General features: G+C 31.6%; 2 protein-coding genes and 1 long non-coding RNA gene across 7 annotated transcripts; 2 read left to right on the forward strand and 1 right to left on the reverse strand.

The window, feature by feature from the left end:
• The first annotated feature begins 1,565 nt into the window (after positions 1–1,565).
• On the forward strand, positions 1,566–4,237 carry LOC107935248 (uncharacterized). The gene is made up of 3 exons (XR_001694178.2): positions 1,566–1,761; positions 1,915–1,952; positions 4,097–4,237. It is a non-coding gene; the product is annotated as an uncharacterized lncRNA (long non-coding RNA).
• A 13,426-nt stretch (positions 4,238–17,663) lies between these two features.
• On the forward strand, positions 17,664–21,591 carry LOC107935270 (U-box domain-containing protein 34). Of its 4 annotated transcripts, none has more exons than XM_016867843.2 (9): positions 17,664–18,051; positions 18,190–18,311; positions 18,438–18,553; positions 18,761–18,882; positions 18,964–19,166; positions 19,283–19,384; positions 19,491–19,919; positions 20,226–20,975; positions 21,074–21,591. In XM_016867843.2, the coding sequence occupies exons 1-9, from the start codon at positions 17,868–17,870 to the stop codon at positions 21,266–21,268; spliced, it is 2,223 nt and encodes a 740-aa protein (XP_016723332.1). In that variant the 5' UTR covers positions 17,664–17,867; the 3' UTR covers positions 21,269–21,591. The 4 variants fall into 4 exon arrangements, with proteins under 4 accessions (XP_016723332.1, XP_016723333.1, XP_016723335.1 ...); XM_016867844.2 differs by having other exon boundaries at positions 17,671–18,051; positions 19,295–19,384; XM_016867846.2 differs by having other exon boundaries at positions 17,921–18,051; positions 18,141–18,311.
• On the reverse strand, positions 21,497–23,686 carry LOC107935272 (uncharacterized). Of its 2 annotated transcripts, none has more exons than XM_041095329.1 (5): positions 23,209–23,686; positions 22,716–22,878; positions 22,193–22,276; positions 21,890–22,093; positions 21,497–21,737 (listed from the first exon to the last, which is right to left on the reverse strand). In XM_041095329.1, the coding sequence occupies exons 1-5, from the start codon at positions 23,254–23,256 to the stop codon at positions 21,649–21,651; spliced, it is 588 nt and encodes a 195-aa protein (XP_040951263.1). In that variant the 5' UTR covers positions 23,257–23,686; the 3' UTR covers positions 21,497–21,648. The 2 variants fall into 2 exon arrangements, with proteins under 2 accessions (XP_040951263.1, XP_016723338.1); XM_016867849.2 differs by having other exon boundaries at positions 21,497–21,807; positions 23,209–23,506.

A 23,686-nucleotide genomic window follows, 5' to 3' on the forward strand; every position in this document is an offset into this window, starting at 1 on the left:
ATACCAATTTTTATAAATAAAATAAAAAATTTTATACCAAATTTATTATACCAAATTTCATCCGTTTCTTAAGAGGACATTTCAAACTTTATATAAAAAAATAAATTTTATAAAGTTAATATTGATTATTGCTACTTTATACAAAATTTTTAACTATTAAATATTGTTTAATAGATTTTTACTATATTTTATGATTATTAAAGATTTAGGGATTTTTTTAGATGGTATTTTAAGGAGTAGGGGTTATGGATTTAGGGTTTGTGTTTTGTGGTTTAGGGTTAGGGGTTATGCTTTATGGGTTAAAGGGATTTAGGGTTTATGGGTTATGCTTTAGGGGTTAAGGGTTATGCTTTAAGGGTTAAGGGAGATTTAGGGGTTATGGGTTAGGGATTTGGGATTTAGGGGTTATTAATTTTTATATTAAATATGTTCTTATGTATTTGTAAAATAGATAATAATAAATTTAATATATTGAAATTATGAGTATAGTATATTATTTAAGAGATATATAATAGATAGATGATCACTTTATACATATAGATTGATTGGTTAATTTAGGGTAAGGTTTATAATTTAAGACTTGTTAAATGATACAATTAATTAATCCTTGTATATTTAAAAATATTTAACCCTAAACATTTGATATTTTTGATATGGATATATATAGGTAATTAATTATCTAATTTGTATAGGACCAAAATATAAGAAAAAAATATAAATGAAATAAAAAAATTAAAATTTATACATGTATCAAATACTTTTAAATATTACTTAAAATTTTAATAATTATTTATGTAAAATTTAAATGAAAGATACAATAAATAAATAAATAAATAAATTTATTCAAATTTTAGCAAAAAACAGTGAATTTAAATTTATTAGTGGCGTTTTTGTCAGAAACGCCACAAATATTTATTGCATTTTTCGATACGCCGTCGTTTCAGTTTAGGGATTAAATTTTATTTGTGGCGTTTTTTCGAAAAATGTCGTAAATTATATTTAAACTTTGGGAAAACGGCGCCATTTCAGTTAATATTTTGTAGCGTTTTTTTATGAAAAGGCCAGAAAATTGACTTATATTTTAATAAAACGACACTGTCTCTTTCTGTACTTGAAATTGTAGTGGCGTTTTTTATTAAAACACCGCAAATGTGTATACAATAGCCGCAAATACTTATAAATAAAGTGAATATTTAGTGGCGTTTCTATGAAAAATGCCGCAAATAATATTTTAAAAATTGAATAAAACGGCGTCGTTTCATTGACGAGTTTAGTTGTCATGGCGTTTTAATAAAAACGCCGCAAATTTTGTAAGATTTGTGGCGTTTTTCTTTAAGCGCCGCTTGATGAAATGAATTTATACTGACGTTTTTGCTAGAAATGCCGGAAATATGCATTAAAGTTTAGTAAAACGACACCGTTTTCTGTTCAGTACTTTATTTTGGTGGCGTTTTTTATTAAAACGCCATAAAAAACGCCACAAATATAGGAAGCAATAGCGACGTTTTAGGCAAAAACGCCGTAAATATATCTTAAAATTTCTCTAAACGTCGTCGTTTCTTTACACGGTATTAAATTTATCAGTTTTAAGTGATATATGCCTTAATTTTACTGTCTGAGAAAGAAGAAAATTTGGGAAGAAAACGCAGAGGGAAGCTTGAATCGAAAGGGGAAAAATACAAAGGAAATGATCTAGGGGAGAACTCAGAACCGAAGCAAAGGTTGATTCGATCTATCAAAGCTGCGAAATTTGTATCCCGGGTAAGGCTTCTTCTATCGATTGTCGATCTACATTTAAGGTTCTTGTTCTGTCAAATTTGGGAATTTTTCCCAATTGTTATTCTTCTTTTTTCCTTTCTGCTTAACTATTTTAAAATGTTGCTATTTTTATGTGGATACGCATGAAATACAAAGAGAAAGAAGCATTCAAAGCTGCGAAATTCCAATCCCAGGTATGCCTTTTTCTATCGATTGTGGGAGAAGCATTTAGGGTTTTGTTTCTGTCAATTTTAGGGATTTTTTCCGATAGTTATTCCTCGTTTTTCCTTGTTGCTTAACTGTTTATGCTGCCACCACTATGGCTACAAGGGAAGAAGCATTCACTTAAAACTGAAACCATAAAAAAATGAAGTCTCCAATTGATAACATATCTCTAGTTATGGCTAAATATTATATATTGCAGGAATGTATTTCCTTGCTTGAAGTTAGTCTCAAAATAATTACTTATAACTTTGGAATATATAGTTGTTGGAATATATTCCAGTTGCTGGAATATACTTGCTGGAATATATTCCAGTTGCTGGAATATATACTTTACTAAAATCGATGATTTTGATAACACGACTAAAAAGACCTTTGAATGTTGAATGAATGTTGAATATGTTTAGTCCATGTACGAATGAAAAATTATATGTATGAATATGGAGCATAGCCTAGTATGTATATCAACTGTAACAATTTCAACTTCATGCCTGCATCTGGTGTCCTTTTTTTCATTCTAACTCAACAGACCTTTTAGACATGCTATTTTATTGAAGTGGAACTAATCCAAAATAGAAAATACTAGCGCCCTCTGGTTTTCAGGGCAGCAAAATCTTCTATCATTAATTTATTGCCAAATTCTGTGCTTTGGTTACGGCTACCTTACATCCTAGTGCAAGTGTAGTTTTCTTTGATTCATTTGAACATGCAATGATGGAACAAATGTGATGATAAATTATCCCAGATGTTTAGTGTGCTCCGTGGACTTTGTGGAATAAGGCTCCATTAGGGAAGCAAAAAAAGTAGGTATCTATTGGGATTCTAGATTTGTAGATGTTTAAAGGTATCTATTGGGTGGATTTGGAGTTTTTCAATTAATTAAGTTTTAATCGAAGAATGCATATTCCGACATGTTTCTTTTTATTATCTCGCTTCTTCTTTTTTTTGTTTTTGTTGACTTTGAATATGGTTTGCTACATTAGTGCAAAAAACGCAATATTCTTAAGCATATATTACATTACTTACATTACTTACCGAAATATATTACATAACTCAGTTTACTTTACTTACATTACTTAAATATATATTCTTAAGTATATATTACATTACTTACTTTACTTACCGAAATATATATTTTTAAGTATATATTACATTACTTACATTACTGACTAAAATATGTTACATTATTTAAATATATTACTTACTAAAATTTATAATTTACATTACTTAAATATATTACATTACTTAAAATTTATATATATATTTAAAATTTTTATATATGGTACGGATATATAACTTATATTTTAATTTTATTGTCAATAAATTTTATAATTTTAAAAATAATTGTAAATGTTATTTTTAAAATATTAAAACCTATTTTTTTAATCTATCACCCCATATATGGTATGGATATATAATCTACCTTTCAATTTTATTAGTAATAAATTTTATAATTTTAAAAATAATTATAAATAGTATACATAAAAGTGATATACTTACATAACTTATATATAAACTTATATATAAACTTGCATAACTTACATAATAACATAATAACTTACATAATACACAACTTACATAACTTAAATAACTTACATAGTACATAACTTTGATAACTAACATTATACACAAGTTACATAACATACACTTAAATACATAACTTACATAATACACAACTTAAATACATAATACACAACTTAATTAATATTATACATAACATACATAATACATAATACACATAACTTACATAGTACATAACTAACATAATACACAACTTACGTAACTTAAATAAGTTACATAGCTTACATAATACATAACTTACATAACTTATATAAAACATAACTTACATAATTTACCTAATACATAAATATATATCATATCATAACTTACATAGCTCATTTATAGTTATAACTGAACAATTTACATAATTTACATAACTTAATAATTTTAAAATATATCATTCCATAACTTACAAATTAAATACAATAATTAATAACGTACGTAATACATAACTTTTCAACTATTTTATATGTGTTCTTTTATTTCAACTACTTTATATGTGTTGGTATCGTTGTAATTAGTTACTAACTTTTCAACTATTTTATGTGTATTGCAGATAAAATGCCTAGAAGAAAAATGCGAGATGTAAGCATTGTTCAAAATGCTCCAAAGTCGACAAAAACAAATAGTGAACAACGGACAGCTATTGGATCTTCGAATGTTCCGAATACACTTGAGGATCCTACAGAAGTTCAAAGTAATTTTACATTTAATTTACATGTGTGTTGACTTATAATTGATTTATTTTTCAAATTCTTATATTATAATATACCATTTTTCAGCTGAAAATAGTGGGACGCGCAGAGGTCGAGGACGTACGCTACTTAGAGAGTTATACTAGTTAGATCCAGTCGAGCGTGTCAAAGTTGGACAAAACAGTTTTGGTCAGCCTGTTGGATCAGAAGCTCGACTTTTAGCAGGATACTTGGGCATTTTAGCACGAAATGCGAATATGTTGCCTATCAACTACGAGTCATGGCATAAAATGCCCAATAGTAACAAAAACCAAGCCCTCGATAATATTAAGGTAACAAAACGTTAATGTCATCTGTAATACTTAGGTTTAAGTTTCATTTATATTTACTTTCTTAACTTGTGTTTTTTGTAGGCGAGGTTTGCTTTAGAGGTCTCGGATACTTATGTAAAGAAGGCATTAGGAAAAAGATGGAGAGACCATAAAAGTACTTTAAAGAAAGATTATTATAAGACAAAAACAACCCTCGAAGAGAAATTGCAAAATGTCTCACCGAGTATGCTGAGGTACCAATGGGAAGAAGCGGTTAGATTTTGGCAATCGAAGAAATGCGAGGTATGACGTACTTCCAAACTCTTGTAATTATTTTGGTTTATAGTATTTACTATTTACGTACTAAAAATTTTATAATGTGAGGTCGTGAACAGTTGGAAAAAGCAGCAGGCAGAAACAAAAATTCACTCACACAGCCGGGTCGAAAAGTTTTGCATGTGTAGCTGAGGCGGAGGTATTTTTAATTTTTTAATACTGTCAAATATGTATAACTTTCAATTAAATAATCTTTTTACTACTATATTGTAGTAACTGTCGTCCGGTCAAAAAGTTGGACGCTTTCAACTTTTTGAAATTACACATTGGAAGAAAGATGGATCTCCTATGACTCCTGAAGCTGGTGAAATTATGGTACGTTTACTTAATACGATTTGACTTCTTTTAGTTATTTATAGTGTTTATTTTCTAATGGTTTAATTCATTACTTTTAATGCGACTATTGTTAAGTTATGTTGCATTTGTTTTTTTAATATATATTGCATTCCTAACTATTTGATTTATTTATTAGGAAAAACTAAAGGATAAAAAGGCGGAATACGAAGCGATTGCTTCCAGTGAGAGTTCTGTTCATCTTGAAGACATTGATAACCAAATTATTGCTGAAATTTTGGGTCCTGAAAGGTATGGTCAGGTTAGATTTCAAGGATCTTTTATCAACCCAACCCAATATTTTGGATCCAGCTCGTGGCAATACATGCCTTCAACGAGTCAGTCTCAAGCTGAAGTTCAGAGGTTAAAAGACCAGATGGCTCAGATGCAAGCGACCACAATTGAGGATCAAAAGAAATATGAAGAACTTCAGCTACAACTTAAAGCAGAGGTGGCAGCGACGGAAGCAGAGCAGAGCAGAAAGTACGACGAACTCCAACAGTAGCTTCAGAAAATGATGAATATATTTCAGGAATCGCAACATCCGCCGCCATAGTGTATTGTATAAATATTTTTATCATTTTAACTTTTAACATTTTTGTAAAAATAATATGAATTATATTTTATTTATTAATATTAATATTATTTTATTCGTTTAATTTAAAATATTATATAGATTTATTGCTTTTGGTTGGTTTAGATTGGATTGCTTTTGATTTGTTGCAGCGGGATGGCTAAAAATATAAAAAATTTAATTTTGTAAAAATCCCAAAATTAGCGGCGTTTTTAGGAAAAGTGTCGCAAAAGGTCATCAACAATAGCGACGTTTGTAAAGGAAGCGCCGCTAAAGAATATGACCTTTAGCGGCGTTTGTGAGAGAATCGCCGTTAAAAAACATGTTCTTTAGCGGCGTTTGTGAGAAAAGCGCGGGAAAGGCGCCGCTAAAGAACATGGTCTTTAGCGGCGTTTGTGGGAAAAGCGCCGCTAAAGAACATGGTCTTTAGCGACGTTTATTTATATAAACGCCGTAAACGTTAGCGGCGTTGACAACAGCGGCATTTTTTGCGGCGCTTTCAATACTTTTAGCGGCGCTAAAAAACGCCGCTAAAGGCCCAAAAAAACGCCGCTAAAAATCTATTTTGGTGTAGTGAATGAACCATGTTTTTAAAATCGACAAAATGCAAAAATGGTATCGATACCTGATTTGAGTATTGATACCCACACTCATATTTTGAAAAGTTTACAGCTTGGTCATTTTTCATGCTTGGATTAGTTTAATCACATTTATAAACTCGTTTTAATTTTGTTTCTATTGGTAAATGATATTGCACTTGAAATTATCAAATGATTCAATTTTTATTTGATGTTAAATGTATAATTTATGAATGTGATTGTTCCAATAATTGTAGTAGCATCCTGTAGATCAAGTCCAACGATGGGACCAAGTAAGGGGTGCTACAAATTCCCTATTTCTTCTCCTTAACAGATTCATTTGACTCAAATTTGCCTTTGAATTTTCCATTTCGTATGGTCTTGAATGACTCTGATCTTTTATTCTTTCACAACTACTTCTTCGCCATCTTATTAAACCCTTGAGTAAACAAAGCCAATTGTTCTTGCATTTCTTTAATAACAGTGCCTTATTCAGTGGACATAGTTTCAACCACTAAAAAGGCAATGTTCTTCTCAAACTTTAACTTTCCCTTATTGGCTTCTTTCAAGTTGATCTCAATGGTTTAAAGAGATCAAATCAACTCATCTATCTTCATGGTCTCAATATCCTTGGCCCCTTCGATGGTAGTTACTTTGATGTTGAACCTTACAAGGAGCACCTTTCTTACCAGTTTAGAATTTGAGTACTCACTACCTAAGGCAAAAGCCTGATTGGCTAAGTCAAATTTTTGCATAAAACTCTCCAATGGTCTTTGTTTCCTACATCATTAGAGTTTCAAATTTAGTTGTCAGCATTTGTAGCTTGGATTGTTTCACCGTATTGGTCCCTTCATGAGTTGTCTCTAGTATCTCCCAAGCTTTTTTGGCTTCAGTACACTTAGAAATTATCTTGAACTACTAAACATCTACTTCACAGAAAAATAGCATAAAGTGATTTAGAGTTGGCATTAGCAGTCCTTTCTTTTTCAGTGCTCCAAATTGTCTCAAGCATGGGAGTTTTTACTCATTCAATTTCAATGACAAGATGAGTCCATCCGATTAAAATAGTCTTCCGTGATCGTTCATCAATTGACTTAATGAAAGCTTTTATCTTAGCTTTTTAGTAAGCATAATTTGCTCCATCGAGCTTAGGAGGCTTAAGACTGAAGATCCTTCCATTACAAGCAAGTAATTCAACTAGGATAATCAATATTTTGTATTAAGTGAGAGGCTCTAATATCAATTGTAGAAATGATGGGGTACTTGCTTTGTAAAACAAAAGTTATGGCTACAGTAGTGCTAGGAATTGTGGGTACGGTTTTAACCATGAAACCAAAAGTGCAAAAATAATAAAGAAGAAGTTCAAGATTGTTTATGCTGTTCAACCTCAGTCTACGTCTACGGGTCTTGTCTAGAGCAATGATCCACTATCTTTCTCTATAATAGCCCATTTTTAGTGGTGTCAGAAATAATGGTTTCAAGACCACAATTTTGACAAGTGAGCCCGTAAATATTATTATTTAATAATTAAGAGTTAGATATAATGTTGCATTGAATTTTGATCTGATAAATTTTCTACTCAAATAGTAAGTAAAAGTACAAATGGTTTGACCCTAAAGTTAGTGGTTTTGGAAAATGAAGTATCAGGATCTCGTTTCTGCAAACTGAGACCGTAATATTTTTATTTAATATTTATGGAGTTTTTATATAAGTGAATTAGATTTTGATTCAAAAATTTTAGTTATTGGATGGTTAATTAAGGTATAAAAACTAAACCATAAAAACTATAAAAAATTATTTGCTATTGATTTTACTAGTTAAATGGATTAAATGACATTATTGCAAGGACTAATATGGAAAATGGACCCTTATTAAGGTAAGTGGGACAGTTAATGCTCATTTCTTAAAGAATTATATGTTAAAAATGTTAATGATTAAATAAATAAAAGTTAAAAACATAAAAAAGGAAAGAAACATTGTCATCTTCATGTTTTTTTTCCTTTTCTCACAAAAAACCATTGTTAAACTTAGGGAAGTTCGGCCAAGCTTCTCATCTTGCATGGTGAGTAATTCCAAGCCTGTTTTTCATGAACTTTTTATTTTTGAGATCGTTGTAGCTTAATCTAGCTAGGCCGAGTATTAAATTGTAAGACTGTTAAAGTTTTTAAATGTTACCATTGATTTTTTTTAGGTTTTTTATGTTAAATGGCTTGGTTGTAAGCTTAGAAATAATTAAGGACTAATTTATATAGTAAATTTGGTTAGATTTGAGTTTAGGGACTAAAATGAAAATATGGTGGATTTGACATGAAATCTTTGTAATTACTATTTCTATAGGGTTAAAGAAGAATTAAATTGAAAATAGATGAAAAACGGAGCTTAAATATGAAAGATGTAATAGTTTTTGGTTTTAGGGACTAAATTGAACAAAATATGAAATTTTAAGAAAATTTTGAAAAAATGAAATTAAGTTGTCATATACATTGAATAAGATGTTTTGAGGTTATTGGAACTGATAATTGGAATTAAATTACTGTATAAATCAAGATTTGAATCAATTGGTAGATAATAGAGGAAAAAGGAAAATTACATATTAGTCCTTAACACTTTTACTATTGTTGTTTGTATCTGGTAATTTCATACGGTATGGTTGTGTATATTTATGTAATGTATGTGGTTTAATTGTGAAATTATATTATTTTTTTACAAATTGGTACAAAACGTGAGAAAAAGACTGAATTGTAAAGAGTTATGTAACACCGCTTACCCGATCCAGTCGTCGGACCCAAGTAATAAGATCTACAACATAATTTAACAAATCAACCAATACTTCACTTATCAAAAATTCAGTTATTTATCATTGGACTATATGTATATTCAAACATATTATAAATTAGAATTCTACAATGACCTAATTACACAATACAAGCATATAGAATGTTTGAATTATAAAATTATGAAAGTTAAAAGTCAATATTGAAAATTCATAAATGGTATTGATACCTCACTAAAAATCGATACCAAAACTCTACTATGCTTTTATTTGCAAAACAAGGGTATCGATAATCATTTTTGGGTATCGATATTTTATGAAAAAGTGTCGATACATAAAGATACCATTTTGACATTCTGCTTGTTTTAAAATTGTTCATATGGTCAGGTATCGATACCAGATGCCAAAATATCAATACCTAATTTCAAAATGGTAAAATTCCATCTTTAAAAAGTTTATACCGCCAAATTTACCTATCAATCAAAGACAGTAATATCACTTATTCAAACACTTAATGTATATCCAATGTGCCCTCATTGACACCAGAATTCAACATTCAAATAAATTTCACATTTCACACCAAATAATAGCATTCAAATTCACATATTCAAACACAATGCATATCTCTAACTTACCATATTTCAAATGCCACAATGAGACTTTTATCAAATATCCAAAGGATAGTTCACCAAGACATGTTCAATACTAATCATAATCACATATACCAGTAACTTGTCTAATTTTATACTATCTAAACTTGTATCACATAAAATCATTGTTCAAAATATACACATAACATATCTACTATATTTCTACTACATATATGAACACATAACTTTTATATATTTCCAACCACGTCACAAAATGACCATTAAATACAAAACAAGATTTAGAGACTCAAAAGACTTCCTAGGTACATGCTAAAAATTAAAACAAAAACATCACTAACACTCGAGTTCGGGACTATCGCTGGATGCTAAGTTGATGAGTGAACCGAATAGCACCTAACCTGCGCACAAAAAATAAAACCGTACGTTAAATAACTCAGTGATATTTCTATAATCCGAACATTAAAGTAAAAATATAAATACATTTACATGCTCAAACTAAAACTAAATAAAGTGATATTAATATCAGTTCAATATACAAATTCATACAAACATTATTTTACTTTAAGCATATTACAAATACTATTACATGGCAAACTCAACTCATACAAATCCATTTCCCATTCGATTTCTAAGACACACTTCATTTCATATCACTTGCTATTTCAATAGCATTTTCACTTCAATAACATTTTCCATATCAATTCAGTAATTCAAATTTACCATTTATTTTCCCTATTAACACGACTTAGATTCGGACGAATGCACAGATCCAACCAATACACCAGTTTGGCACCCAGTGCCTCATTGGATAAATTCGAAGCAAATAGTTGGGCCCAGCGCTATAATGAGTTGACACCCAGTGTCTCATCAGTTAAACTGAAGTAAATTGGCACCCAGTGCCTCATCAACTCGTAGTCGAAGTAACCTTGAACTCTTCATATCTTATGGCAAGCCATCTATATCCGACTTAGCCCAAACTGTTAATAAGGTTTCCATTTAAAGTATCTTTATCAAAAATCATCTCAATTCATCCTTACTCTAATCATAAACACATTCAAACAATATATGACAATAATAAATCATCACATATATACTCAATTTCACAATTATATAAACACACTATTTATACATTTTCATTTTTAATCCAAATATACTAATCAAAATAACTATTCCAAACCATTTCATTTCCACTATCAACTCACCTCGTATTCTTACCATGCATAAACAGTTCAAAATGTAGCAAGTTACAAACAGTTCGGATTATAGAAACACAAACCGTAAACTCTGAGCTATTCATCGATAACCTTGTCTTTTCCCTTCTTTTTCAAGGAATTTAGGTCGATGTTATCTATGGAAATAAATAAACCATACATATAATCAATGCACAAACAATTTCTCATTAAATTACTAATTTATACAACTTTTACAATTTATTCAATTTAGTCCCTAAAATCGGGACTAGCCTAACTTTCCATATTTAACCCTAAATTTTATTATTAATAACAATATTGTAAGCCAAATTTAATTTCTTAATTCTAATTTCACCCCTAAATTCCCAATTTTTAGCAATTTAATCCCTATTGTACAAAATCAATAATTAACTTCACAATTTAGTCCTTTTTCACTTATAACATTAAAATCTATCAATTTAATCCCTAAAGCTTTAACTACTCAATAATGGTAACATCTAAAATCTTTGACAGTACCAAAAAAATAGGACATGGGTCGGCTAGTTCGAGATACCGAGATTCCGAAAACATAAAAATTACAATAAATTGGACTAAATTGACTAACCTATTGAAGCTTGAAACCTTAAACCCCTATGGTCATTCGTCCTTCTCCACCCTTTCTTTGCTTCGAAATTGAAGGAAATAAAAAGAGAAATGATTTCTCTTTCTATCCACTATCTAATATTTATTCATTTTTTATTTTATTATAATATTATATTATTTATCATCTATTAACACTAATATAACATTTATAACATATATATATTATAATACCTTGACCGTCCATTTCAATTAAAAATAAAGGTATATTAGTTTTTTAGGTCCCTTATTTATAATTTACCTTATAATTAAATAATAATTCACACATTTATACTAATGTGGTTTAATCATTATACTTAAATTAATCACTAATTAGACAAAATTACCTATCTAAAATTCAATTCGCTACTAAAATAACTCTGTAAATATTTATTAAAAATATTTATGCGACTAGCTTACGAAAACGGGGTCCCAAAACCACACTTTCCAGCACTACTGACTTTCGGGTCGTTAAATGTTATCCTGTTGATATGAATTGTATAAAATGGAATGTTATATGACTTGAGTGTGATGAACTCACCTATTGATATGAATTGTGGTAACAAGGAAAATTGCAGTTAATTATTTTGTTATGTTATTATGGGAATTAAGGTAAGTTGCATTGTTTTGAACCTATGAACTTACTAAGCATATATAATGCTTACTCTATATCGTTATCCATTTTTTGTAGTTGATATTTTGTGGAACTCGGCGATTGGATCATTCCGTAGATCACACTATCCAGCTTTAGTCTTGATAGACTTTTATATCGTTCAAAACTCGATTTTGTAGCATGTATATAGGCTTGATATGCATAAGTGTTATTTTGGATGATAATGGTTTTGATATACATATAATACTTGTTTTTGAACATTATATGGCATGTTTACAAGTCTTGATAAGTGTTTGTGCTTGTAAATGGTTTAATGTCTAATTGGTGGATATGGAAATGGATGAGTATTGATATGTGCATTGTGATTAATGGAATGAATGAATTGGTATAAACATGTGATAGTATCAAATGTTAAATTGCACACTTGAATTGAATGAATGGTACCAATTTAGTTGAATGACTTGTAATGTTATATGATCTCTTTATTGATGTAATGGTGTCATTGTGGCACATTGGTTAGTTACTTTTTAGGTTGAAATATGTATTTTTTGGAGTGGAATTGGTATGTTTTGATTAGGATTACAAGTTGTGAAGATTACTTTGTTTGTTTTGTTTAGTAAAATGTCCCTTTCATGTGAAATAACTTGAATTGTTTTGTGGTTGGTTAAATGAATGTGTTGGTATGTGTAAGAGTTATTTTTGTGCAGGTTTGAATGTTCAAAATTGTACCATTTGATTATTTGGTGTGGCTTGGCACAAATTATGTACCAAATGGCCAAATTTTACCAAAAACAAGGTTCTCGTCTAGACATGAATTTTCCTTCATCGCAAAGTCAAATGATAGTTTGTGACGTCCCGACATCAAGTGGTCCGACATCATGACGTGACTCACTGTCCAACATCGTCACGGCGTGGAGAAGGGCTTATCGCAACATGAAGTCCAAGTTTTTAAAACTTTACAATATTGTCCTAATTCATGCCTAGGTCACCTATAGAGCTTTCGTAAGCTCGATTTAGTCTTAATTTCTATTTAAAACACATCCTATGATTACAATTGAGTTACTAGTGAATGTTGCATGATTTTTTTAATGTTTCCAGTTCTGAATTACTGTAGTAACATCTTGTAACTCGGGCCTAGCGACTAGACCGAGTATGGGGTGTTATATTCTCACAGTACAACCAATGATATAAGTCCTAATACTGGTCTAACGCTCACCAATTTAGCGACCTCACCATTATGCAAAGACTATATCACTCTCCCACTAAGCTTCCCCCTCAAAACCATAGTTTTGCAACTCAAGAGACTCTCTTAATTGCTTACAAAAATAATGCACATATACATGTTCCTAACTTGAACAAATTATGTTCTATCAAACCATATTTTAAAAGCAGTTATAAATCGAGATAGTGCACAATTGATTTCTCAATAAAGTAAAATAAGGAAATGAAAGTAATAAAAGAGAAGGTTGGGGAGTATCAAAGAAAGTTAAATTGAAAAGTATGTTGTAGTATACTAAATTAAAGTAAAGATTGAATCATAAAGATGTAAAAAGTTTTGAAGTTCAAGTATAATTATTTTAAATTTTGGGGAATGAAGTATAAACAGGAGAAAATTGAAGGACCAAAAGAGAAAATAGCCCAAATTTCTTATGACATGAAATTGATGTGTAGGGACTAAATTGAATAAGTGAAGAAATATGAAAGACTAAATTGTAACTTTTACCAAAAGTGAATAATGACTCAATGACTGAATTTTGAAGAAACATGAAGGATAAAATGGTCATTACTCATATTAGATAATTTTATGGTGTAATAATTAAGAAAGAAAAGTGTTAAATTATGATTGGTTGAATATTTTATTATTTTATAAGATATTTTATTATTTAATTGATAAATTAAATAAGATATTTGTATGGAAATATGAAGAAAAGTCTTCACGTTTCCAACGCCACTTATATATGCATGAAAGGGGATTTTTATTTCTTTATAATTTGGTCCCTTACCATGAAATCTCACTTTTTCTCTCAAAGTCCTTGAAAATTTCCCTTGCCACCCAAAAGGAGGAGTGAAATAGAGATACGAGAGAGTTAGAATATCATCTTGAAAGAAAGAAATTGGAAGTGGAGAAAGTTGTGGAAAAAGTGAAGAGATTAAAGAGACAAGATAAGTACTTCAAGAATTTTACTATATTTAATTTTAATCAAGTATAGATTATGCTAAATAGTTGAATTAATTATGAATAAACTAATATTATGTAATGAACTGATTTGATATGTTGAAATAATAGTAAAAGGACTCAAATCTAAAGTGGACAAAAGTTTAATATTTTTATAAAGTATTAAGATAAAGAGTTTAAATGATGTGTTAGGTATTAGTGAATTAATTACAAAGTGATATCAAAGTGAAATTGTGGTAAATAGTGAATTTTCATGATGCTAATGACTAAATTGTAAACTTTGAGAAACTTAAAATTAAAAATAATTGAAGTGAGGTGCATAAAAATTAGACATGTGAAGTAAGAAATAATAATGAATTATTTTATTAAAGTTTTATGTGATAGTGAAATTGAACGAAAAGTGAAGTTAGAAGAACAATTATAATAATTACTGAGTTTTTGTAATGTTAAAGTCTAGATTGCAAAATGATTAGAAATGACTACAGGTATTAAAAACATAAGAAATTTATTTCTAGTATAGGTGCTTATTATGTTTTAATGCGTTCATTAAGTGAGAATGAAGAAGAAGTAATGAAAATATTGTAAACAATGAAAAGAAAGTGATATGAATTATAGTATGAAAAGTGAAAATGTAATTAAGTTTACATGTAAGCTTTAAGGGACTAAATAGAATAATAATCAAAAGTATAAAGTTATGTACAATCAAATGATCTTGTATAATAATCTAAGAGTTTGATAAATGAAATAAGTGTTAACTGTTTATATGAGTGATAATAAGTAAAATTTTTACTAAAACAGTTTTAGATAGCAGCAGTAGTTCAACTTTGAAAATTCACCAAAATATTGTAGAGATCGATTTAGAGGTTAAATTAAATATGGAATTAAATCTTATTGAATCTAATTTATTATAAAAGAAACTGTGTAAGTAAATGAATAGTAGATCATGAGATATATGAATTTTTTAAAGATAATGTCAGAATGATTTAGGGTTCCCCTATTTTGACTTTGAAAAATTGTTTCAAATTTTACAAAAATGTTTAGAAGATGAAATTTATATGTTTAAAATATTGATGAGTCTACTTTTAAGGGAAACAAACAGAAACATTATATGAGTCCTATACTGAAAGATAATTAATTTTTAGTAAAGAATGGTCAAAGTTGCCTAGCAGTAGAATAAGGGGAAAATAAAACAATTTACTGTATTAATTGGCATAAGAGGAAATTCTAAAAAATTTATTGTAAAAATTTAATTGAGTCTAGATTCAAAAAAAACAAGCGGATCTTAATTTGGAACATTTTAGACCAAAATAAATAATTTAGTGACTGCTACTCAAGTGGACAGTTTTGCTAAAATTATGTAAATAGTAAAATTGAAATTAATGATGCATATAGGCATACAATACTAAAAGACATAAATTATTGTATAATTACATGTACATAAAGGATGAGGAATGGAGAGGAGGAGGATAAATAATGGAAGAGTTATAATAATAAGAAATTGTTGCAAATGATGGATTCGCTAATACATAAGAGAAGTTCAAATGTATTGTTGAGGTACTAAGTGAGTGATTATTATAAAATGAATTAAGAAAGTCTTAAATGATAAATTGATTGGTATATGTTAGCAATAGTTATGATATGTAAAAAGAGTAAAATATTTTTTATAAGAGTAAGTCCTCTAAAGGACTTATTTACAAAACTTCAATAATTATGTTAATTTTATAGACATTGTTATCTTTGATCAAATAACATGTTATATTATGTGGACTTGATGTGAAATGAATTGGATTGGTTAAATTTTAATTTCTGGACAGTGATTTAAGTGAAAATTGTTGAAAAGTGGAAATGTTTTGGAGACAGGGAGCATGTCACAACAACTGGAGAATCATGTCGCAACGATTATTCAATTCAGTGAAGTCAGTGAGTGATGTCGCGACGTGAAACCCTCTACGTTGCGACGTCACCCCAAAATTTTGCAAAATTTTTATTTCAATCCTTGTTCTCTATAAAGAAGGCTAAAAATTAGCATAATATACTACTTTCATAACTGTTTTGATTTAATCCAATGTCTTCAACACATGGAAAGTAACTTTCCTTGTTTAATAAGTAATCTGCCTTGAGCCAAAGAAACTGCAGAAGCATTCAATTTCAACTCAGTTGGTCTTCAACTTATGGGCTTTACACGTAAGACAAGTAAGTCAACTTTGAAAATAGACAAGTAAGACAATAAAACTGTGCCGGAAGATATAACCACTGTTTCAGCCAAAGGAGCAACTATGAAAATCATCTTGCCTCTAACAAATACTTTTATAGATTAAACAAGCAGGAGCCTCCAATGAATGGGATTTTGCCATTAGTATCATTTTTGTTAAAGATTTAGCCATTCATATTTCATATACGTAAGATCGATTTATGAATGGTGAACATTATTGTTGTTATGATGACGAAATTTTATTAAATAATAAAATAATAAAAACAAATGTAGGGGGAGCATCGGCCCGATTAATACTAATCATTTATTATGAGAGGTTTAAACCTGGTGTGTATGATCTCATATATGTGATGTCATCTGGTAGATCACCACCAATTCCCAGTTTTTCACCTTCTATAAAAGCCCTACAACCTCTCACCATTTCTTCAAAGTAACAAAGATTCTCAGCTCCTGTAATACTAAATTTACAGCTTTAGTTCAGGGATGAAGCTCAGACTAGCAATCACGTGGTCGTTTCGATGGATGGAACAAGGTAAGGTAGGTAGGTAGCTAGAGCTTGTCATGTTGGTAAGTTTTAGAGCAGGAAGGTGACAGAAGAGAGGGAGCACACAGGGCTCTTTTCTTGCATGAGAGGGTCATGCTTGAAACCTTATGTGCTTCCTCTCTTCTGCCACGGACCTCTCTCTCTCTCTGCCCCTATACTTGCTTTAAGTGCATCATGAACTTGTTGTTCATTAATTTCTTCTTTAAGTTTTCTTAATAATTTCAACATTCTTTTCTTGCAGCATATGTAACTATATAGTATATATATTGCTCAGCCATCAAATTTATTTTGTTAGAAAGGAAAAACAACTGAAGCAGTGGACCTACAGCACAACACTGTCAGCAACAGGACAACAGAAAAACACCATCAATGCAGTTAACAAAGTAGAGCAAAACAGAAAACACAAGAAATCAGCTAAGCAAGACAGCACCACCTCAACTATAAATATAAGATGCTTGGGTCTTTGGCTTAAAAACATTAATGAATGAATTAATTGTAGATGAAGGACACCAAATAATGATTTCTGATGCATATTAAGTGGAGTTTGAAGTTGAATAAGGTAGGTTACAAAATTCCAATAAAAATAAATTTAATCAAACTTGATTTATGGATATTCACAGAGTTGGGTTCCCATTGAAGCCCAAATTGGCAAGTGTAAAGTTAAGTTTGATATTTATAGCCCATATAGTCTACTAATAGTTAAAACAAGTCAAAAAATCCTGTCGTCAACGCTACCTTCAACAGGGTTTCAAAAAAGGAAACGATGGAGATGAGCGTTGGCAGTGCCAACACTGGTGGGTCTCCGACAAAGCTAACTACCGTTGCGATTGCCGTCAAGAGTGGAAGCGGTAGCAGACGTGCGGTTCGATGGGTCGTGGAGAATTTGAAAGCGGATCGTTTTGTTTTGGTCCACGTGATGCCAGCAGTCACCTCTATCCCAACACCATGTAAGTATTGATTACAAGTTTGATCAAATATATTAAATTTTAAAAATGATAAAAGAAATTTTGACAATGAATGACTATGCTGAAAAAAGTGTTTATAGCTTTTGCTGCGTTAAATTGTGTTGGAGATGATTACTACAGCAGGAGATCAAATACCTATCACAGAAATGGATGAAAATGTGGTCGCAATGTATGTTCAAGAAGTGAAACTTAAGTTTGAGCAAGTCTTTATACCATTCTTGAACTTATTCAAAACAAGCAAGGTGAGTTTTGGCTTCTATTGTAAATTTAAAAATTCTTTTCAAACCAATCTTGAAAATGAGGTTTAAATCGGATACATTTTTTATCATCTAAGTTTCTTTAATAAAATTTGATTCGTTTTTGGGTAGGTGGAAACAGTGGTGCTCGAGGATGACTATCCTGCAATTGGGCTTCTAAGATACATTTCTGAGTTTGGGATTCAGACTCTGGTATTGGGTTCTTATAGTTCCAATTATATAACAAGGTATGCTTATGCAGCTGTTTGTTTGCTGGTAAAACCTGAAATCTATGTGAATGTATGTACTGAGCTTAATGGCATCTATTTATTTGCAAGTTTTGCTATATGAGTTGAATGCAAAGCTTTTGGATAGGAAATATTGATTAGCTAGTTTTCAGATGCATATTAGCTTTTTCATGGCTATGGAGTAATCTTCAGCAATGTGAACTATAGGAAGTTGAAGGGTCCTGGGGTACCTAATTCTGTCCTCAAGTGTGCTCCAGATACTTGTGATATTCGGGTTGTTTATAGACAAAGAATCATCACAAAACAAGCTAATCCCCTATGGACTAGCGGTAAGAAATATTTGTGTCTACGTTGCAGCTTTCTTAGTCAGTTTACTGACAGTCTTGTTTCTGTCTTCCGCAATCTCACAGGGACCAGTTCCAGTGGCTTTAAGAAACATATATATGGTCCTATTAATGCTTCTGCAGAATCTACAGCGCAAAACTCCTTTGGGACAGCATCATCATTTGAGCTTAACTACCCATATTTACATGCATTTTCATCTAGGGGATCTTTAACAAATGCTAGTTCTATTAGTCACTGTCATTCATTGGGTTCTACACAGAGTGAAAAGGTGAGTTTTCTTGGGTTCTACACAGAGTTTTCATCTAGGGGATCTTTAGCAAATGCTTGTAATTTTGGTATTCCTCCAGTTTCATGTGCTATCCGGATGATTTTTTATACATGTGGTTGAATCTGCAGGCTGAAGTGGAACAGCTGCGTCTAGAATTACAAAATACTGTTGCCATGTACAAAGAAGCTCGTGAAGAGCTTGTCGACACCCAGAACAAGGTGACGAAACAAGCACTTGATAATGTTCACTTATCGATGCTCTTGCAACAAATTCTACATTCTTATACAAAAGGTTCTCCATAGCCATTTATACTTTAATTTGCAGGTCCGATTACTTTCTTCAGAATGCCTAGAGGAAGCAAGTAGAGTGAATGCTGCTCAGGAAAGAGAAGAAGCATTCAGAAAAATTGCTGCAGAAGAGAAAGTAAAACTTTTGCAAGCAATGAAGGATGTTGAAGAGGCAAAACACTTGCTTTCTAGAGAAGCTAATCGAAGGCAGATGGCTGAACTAAATGCTCATAAAGAATCCTTGGAAAAGCAGAAATTTGTCGATGCACTCTTCTGCTGTGACAGAAGGTACAGAAAATACACTAGGGATGAAATCGAAGTGGCAACAGATTTCTTCTCCGTTAGTAATGTGATTGGTCAAGGAGGATACGGGAAAGTCTATAAATGTAGTCTTCATCGCACTCCTGTAGCTGTTAAGGTTCTTCAATCCGATGCATTAGACAGGAAAGAGGAATTTCTAAGGGAGGTAAGTTTCTGCAGCTTATACTTTATAGCTGCAGTCGCGTTAACCAACTGATATGTTTTTCCGACAACCATAATCTTTTTGAAAAAGATTGCTCCTACTCTGACCTCTATGCCTGGATGTTCTTTTTGCAACCATAATATCGTTACCCATAAAGTTCATGAATTTTTATGCTAAGTCTCCATTTTGTGTATTAAGGGTTATGGTTAGTTTCTATTTTCGATGAAGCTTTTGGAGAAATGCTCCACAGGTAGCTCAATGTATCACTGCAATTATGACATAACAATTTCTCCCCGAAATTTGTTGCAGATTGAAGTTCTAAGCCAGCTACACCATCCACATATTGTTTTGCTTCTTGGAGCTTGTCCAGAGAATGGTTGCTTGGTTTATGAATACTTGGAAAATGGTAGCCTGGAGGAACATATTCTCCAGAAAAGTGGAAAACCTCCTCTTCCTTGGTTTATTCGGTTCCGCATAGTTTTTGAAGTAGCTTCTGGACTTGCGTTTTTACACAACTCAAAGCCAGATCCTATTGTTCATAGAGATTTAAAACCGGGTAATATACTGTTAGATAGAAACTATGTTAGCAAAATTGGGGATGTTGGGCTCGCTAAGCTTATTTCAGATGTTGTGCCTGACAATATCACCATGTACAAAGACTCTATTCTTGCTGGTACTCTCTTCTACATGGACCCCGAGTATCAGAGAACCGGCACCGTCAGACCAAAATCAGATCTATATGCTCTTGGACTTACAACACTCCAGTTACTGACAGCTCGGCATCCAAATGGACTTCTACTGGCAGTTGAAAATGCCATTAAAAATTGCTGCTTAGCTGACATTCTAGACAAGTCAATTACGGATTGGCCACTAGCTGAAACAGAAGAATTAGCTCGAATAGCATTAAAATGTTCAAAGCTTAGATGCAGGGACAGACCTGATCTTGACACAGAGGTTCTGCCAATTCTCAAAAGACTGGTTGGTGTTGCAGATGCTAGTTTAAAGTTGGGAAAGAGCAATGTATATGCTCCAAGCTACTACTTCTGTCCGATCCTTCAGGTCAAAAACTGCTAGCAGAACCGATGCATGGCTTAAGCACGATCTTGTATAGTTCATTCTCAATGATTTTTCTGTTCTTTTTCTTTTTGGTGACACAGGAAGTGATGGATGACCCTCACATTGCTGCTGATGGTTTTACTTATGAGCATAGAGCAATAAAGGCATGGCTTGGGAAACACAACGTATCGCCGGTTACAAAGCGTCAGCTTCAGCATTCCGTATTGACTCCTAATCACACATTACGCTCTGCCATACATGACTGGAAGTCACGGGTGACATTATCTACTACGTAATATTAAGCAGGTGGCAGTTCCTTTTCCTGGAAGTTACTAGACATTGTTTCATGATGAAAAAGAAGCATCCATCTCATTCCCTGCAACCAAAGAAATCAAATTGGAAAAATGTGGGCACGGGCTTATGTATACAACAACTAGATTTGCACATAACATGTGATTTTTGCACAGCACAGAGTATGCATGAAAGAAGACTTTTTTTTTTCTTAAATGGAAAAGAAGACACTCTTGTATAAGGACTTTTCTATTTATTAAGCTATCTTTAGAATATAATTCAAAATGTGAATACTTAGCATTATCAATTATTATATACATATTTTGTATCCTGGAGTATTATCTATGAAGAAATCCAGGCTTTGAATGCTAAAACATCACAGGCGTCAAACTTGTGTGAACTCTAGTGCATTTGCATCTGGATCTCGTGTAAATATTGCTGGCCTCCCGGATCGGCTAAGTGTGTAGGGAATACCTGCAATTTGGAACAATATTGCACTAAGATATCCTCTTTCTGTTTATAACCTACAGAATTGCATGAGAATCTGCCATCAAGGCAAATTATTAGCAAACAATGAGATATTGCTTGACATGGATGACCCTAGAATAAGGAAAAAAGGATTTTACCGGCTTTGTCAAGGATTGCTTGCAGCTTAGATACATCTTGAATTGAAATACAAGCATGACGGTCTCGGCCTCCATGTTCAGGTCTTCCAATTAAGGGGTCTGGATTTGGAAGTTCCATCAAATGTATCATCTCAGAACCCACCCACAACCAAGCACCTCTGTATGGAAGCTTATCATGTGGCCTAGCCTCATTTATTTCAAGACCTAATTTAACATTTAGAAGCAGATGCTCAGTTTCTCTCTTTCTTTCTTGCAAAAATAAATCAATATCTATAATATGAGTTTAGAAAAGAGATTACATACCTAAAATATTCTGATAAAAATCAAGCGATCTTTCAAGGTTTTCACATAGAATTCCAACATGGTGAATACCAACAACTCCATAATCTACATCAATGACAATACTTAAATGTAATTCCATCCAAAATTGAAGAAGCATCAAATGTAGGAGAAAGCAACAAATATAATATACACTTTATTTTGCTTGTAAAGTCCACCGTAATGTGGCAAACTGTGAACTACGGCACCAAGGCAACTGCGTTTTGGATTCAATTCTCATCAAAATGACCCAAAAAGAGAGGTTTTGCATTCATCTTGTGTTATAAACAAATTAGGAATGAAATACAGATGACATGTTAATTTCCTTTGATGATTTTAAATAAAAAAAAATTCAAAGATGCTTCAAAAGCCAGATGAACTATAACAGGGTTAGAACTGATGCCAGTTTCATTCTCCATATTTCAGCTCTGAATAGCTTAAGAGAAACCATGGCTTCCAAGATTGTTTTCCCTGAAATCAGATATCTAATGAGACAGCAAGCAGTTACCTATCTTGTCACTGATACTAGCTGATTCTTTGTCAAGTACATGTCCTTCAATTGAACCCGCAGCTTTGGTCTTGAAACTTAACCTTTGACATCTTCCATTTCCAGGAAAAGTATGACAAATTTTGGAGGGTGTATTTGCAGATACGGCACTTGAACGATTCAACTGGAAACCAAAAGAAAAAGAAAAAGAAATTGAAGAACAAGGGTATTCAAAAAAAACCATCGAATTCAAGCTTTGTCTCAATCTGTGTAATCAAAGAGTCTACTCTAGAATTCGAATTGCAGCTCTCCTAACCCTAGGACCAAGTTTTTCATATTTCGGTCGAATAATAAATCCCAGTTTTCAAGAAACCAGAGATTTATTTAGTAAAAATAAAATAAAATCAGCTCATCAGCATACTTCTCAGTCAAATCTTAATCACCTTCAAATCATTTACCGAAATTAAAAGTTTCAATTTAATGATAGAATCTTTTTGGCAGCTAATGAAGTTACCTTGTGTCGAACAGAAATTGCTGCAGAGAGACTGAGAAGAGAGGCCATCGCTAAGCGTTAATCTTTTTCTGTTAATCCGTTCTCGTGTTTCCTTAATTGTTTAACTTGTTTTGAACCCTCTGCAAGCTTAAACCATTCATTTATCCGTGGCTCAGGTTTCTTCACAAATGAACAGAAGTCACCACCACTAGTTGAGAATTGGGGTAATTCTGCAATAAACAAAACAATTCAAGTGAATTGTGTAAATATAGTTAATCATTGGGCATCTGACCAAAACAAAAAGAACCCAAAAGATGAGACAAGGAAAGCAATAGTCGAATTCTCCTTTCAGTCCTTTTACTATTCATATATTTAAAATTTAGTCCATGGCTTGTTTAACTTAAAATAATAAAGAAAGTAAGTATAAAAATCAAAGGTAGAGATATTTAATTTAGTAGTGAGATATAAGAAAATGAAAATGAGAATGAGTGTTGGCTTC

This window comes from Gossypium hirsutum, chromosome D06, assembly GCF_007990345.1.
Source record: "Gossypium hirsutum isolate 1008001.06 chromosome D06, Gossypium_hirsutum_v2.1, whole genome shotgun sequence".
NCBI classification, from domain to species: Eukaryota; Viridiplantae; Streptophyta; class Magnoliopsida; order Malvales; family Malvaceae; genus Gossypium; species Gossypium hirsutum.

Bases quoted from the DNA above. Each gene is read 5' to 3' on its own strand.
- LOC107935270 (XM_016867843.2), top strand. From the start codon at position 17,868: ATGGAGATGAGCGTTGGCAGTGCCAACACTGGTGGGTCTCCGACAAAG. The intron at 19,920-20,225 runs GTAAGTTTCTGC...AATTTGTTGCAG, and splicing joins AAGAGGAATTTCTAAGGGAG to ATTGAAGTTCTAAGCCAGCT. The intron at 20,976-21,073 runs GTCAAAAACTGC...TTGGTGACACAG, and splicing joins ACTTCTGTCCGATCCTTCAG to GAAGTGATGGATGACCCTCA.
- LOC107935272 (XM_041095329.1), bottom strand. From the start codon at position 23,256: ATGGCCTCTCTTCTCAGTCTCTCTGCAGCAATTTCTGTTCGACACAAG. The intron at 22,094-22,192 runs GTATGTAATCTC...ATGTTAAATTAG, and splicing joins TTTTTATCAGAATATTTTAG to GTCTTGAAATAAATGAGGCT. The intron at 21,738-21,889 runs GTAAAATCCTTT...TCCAAATTGCAG, and splicing joins AGCAATCCTTGACAAAGCCG to GTATTCCCTACACACTTAGC.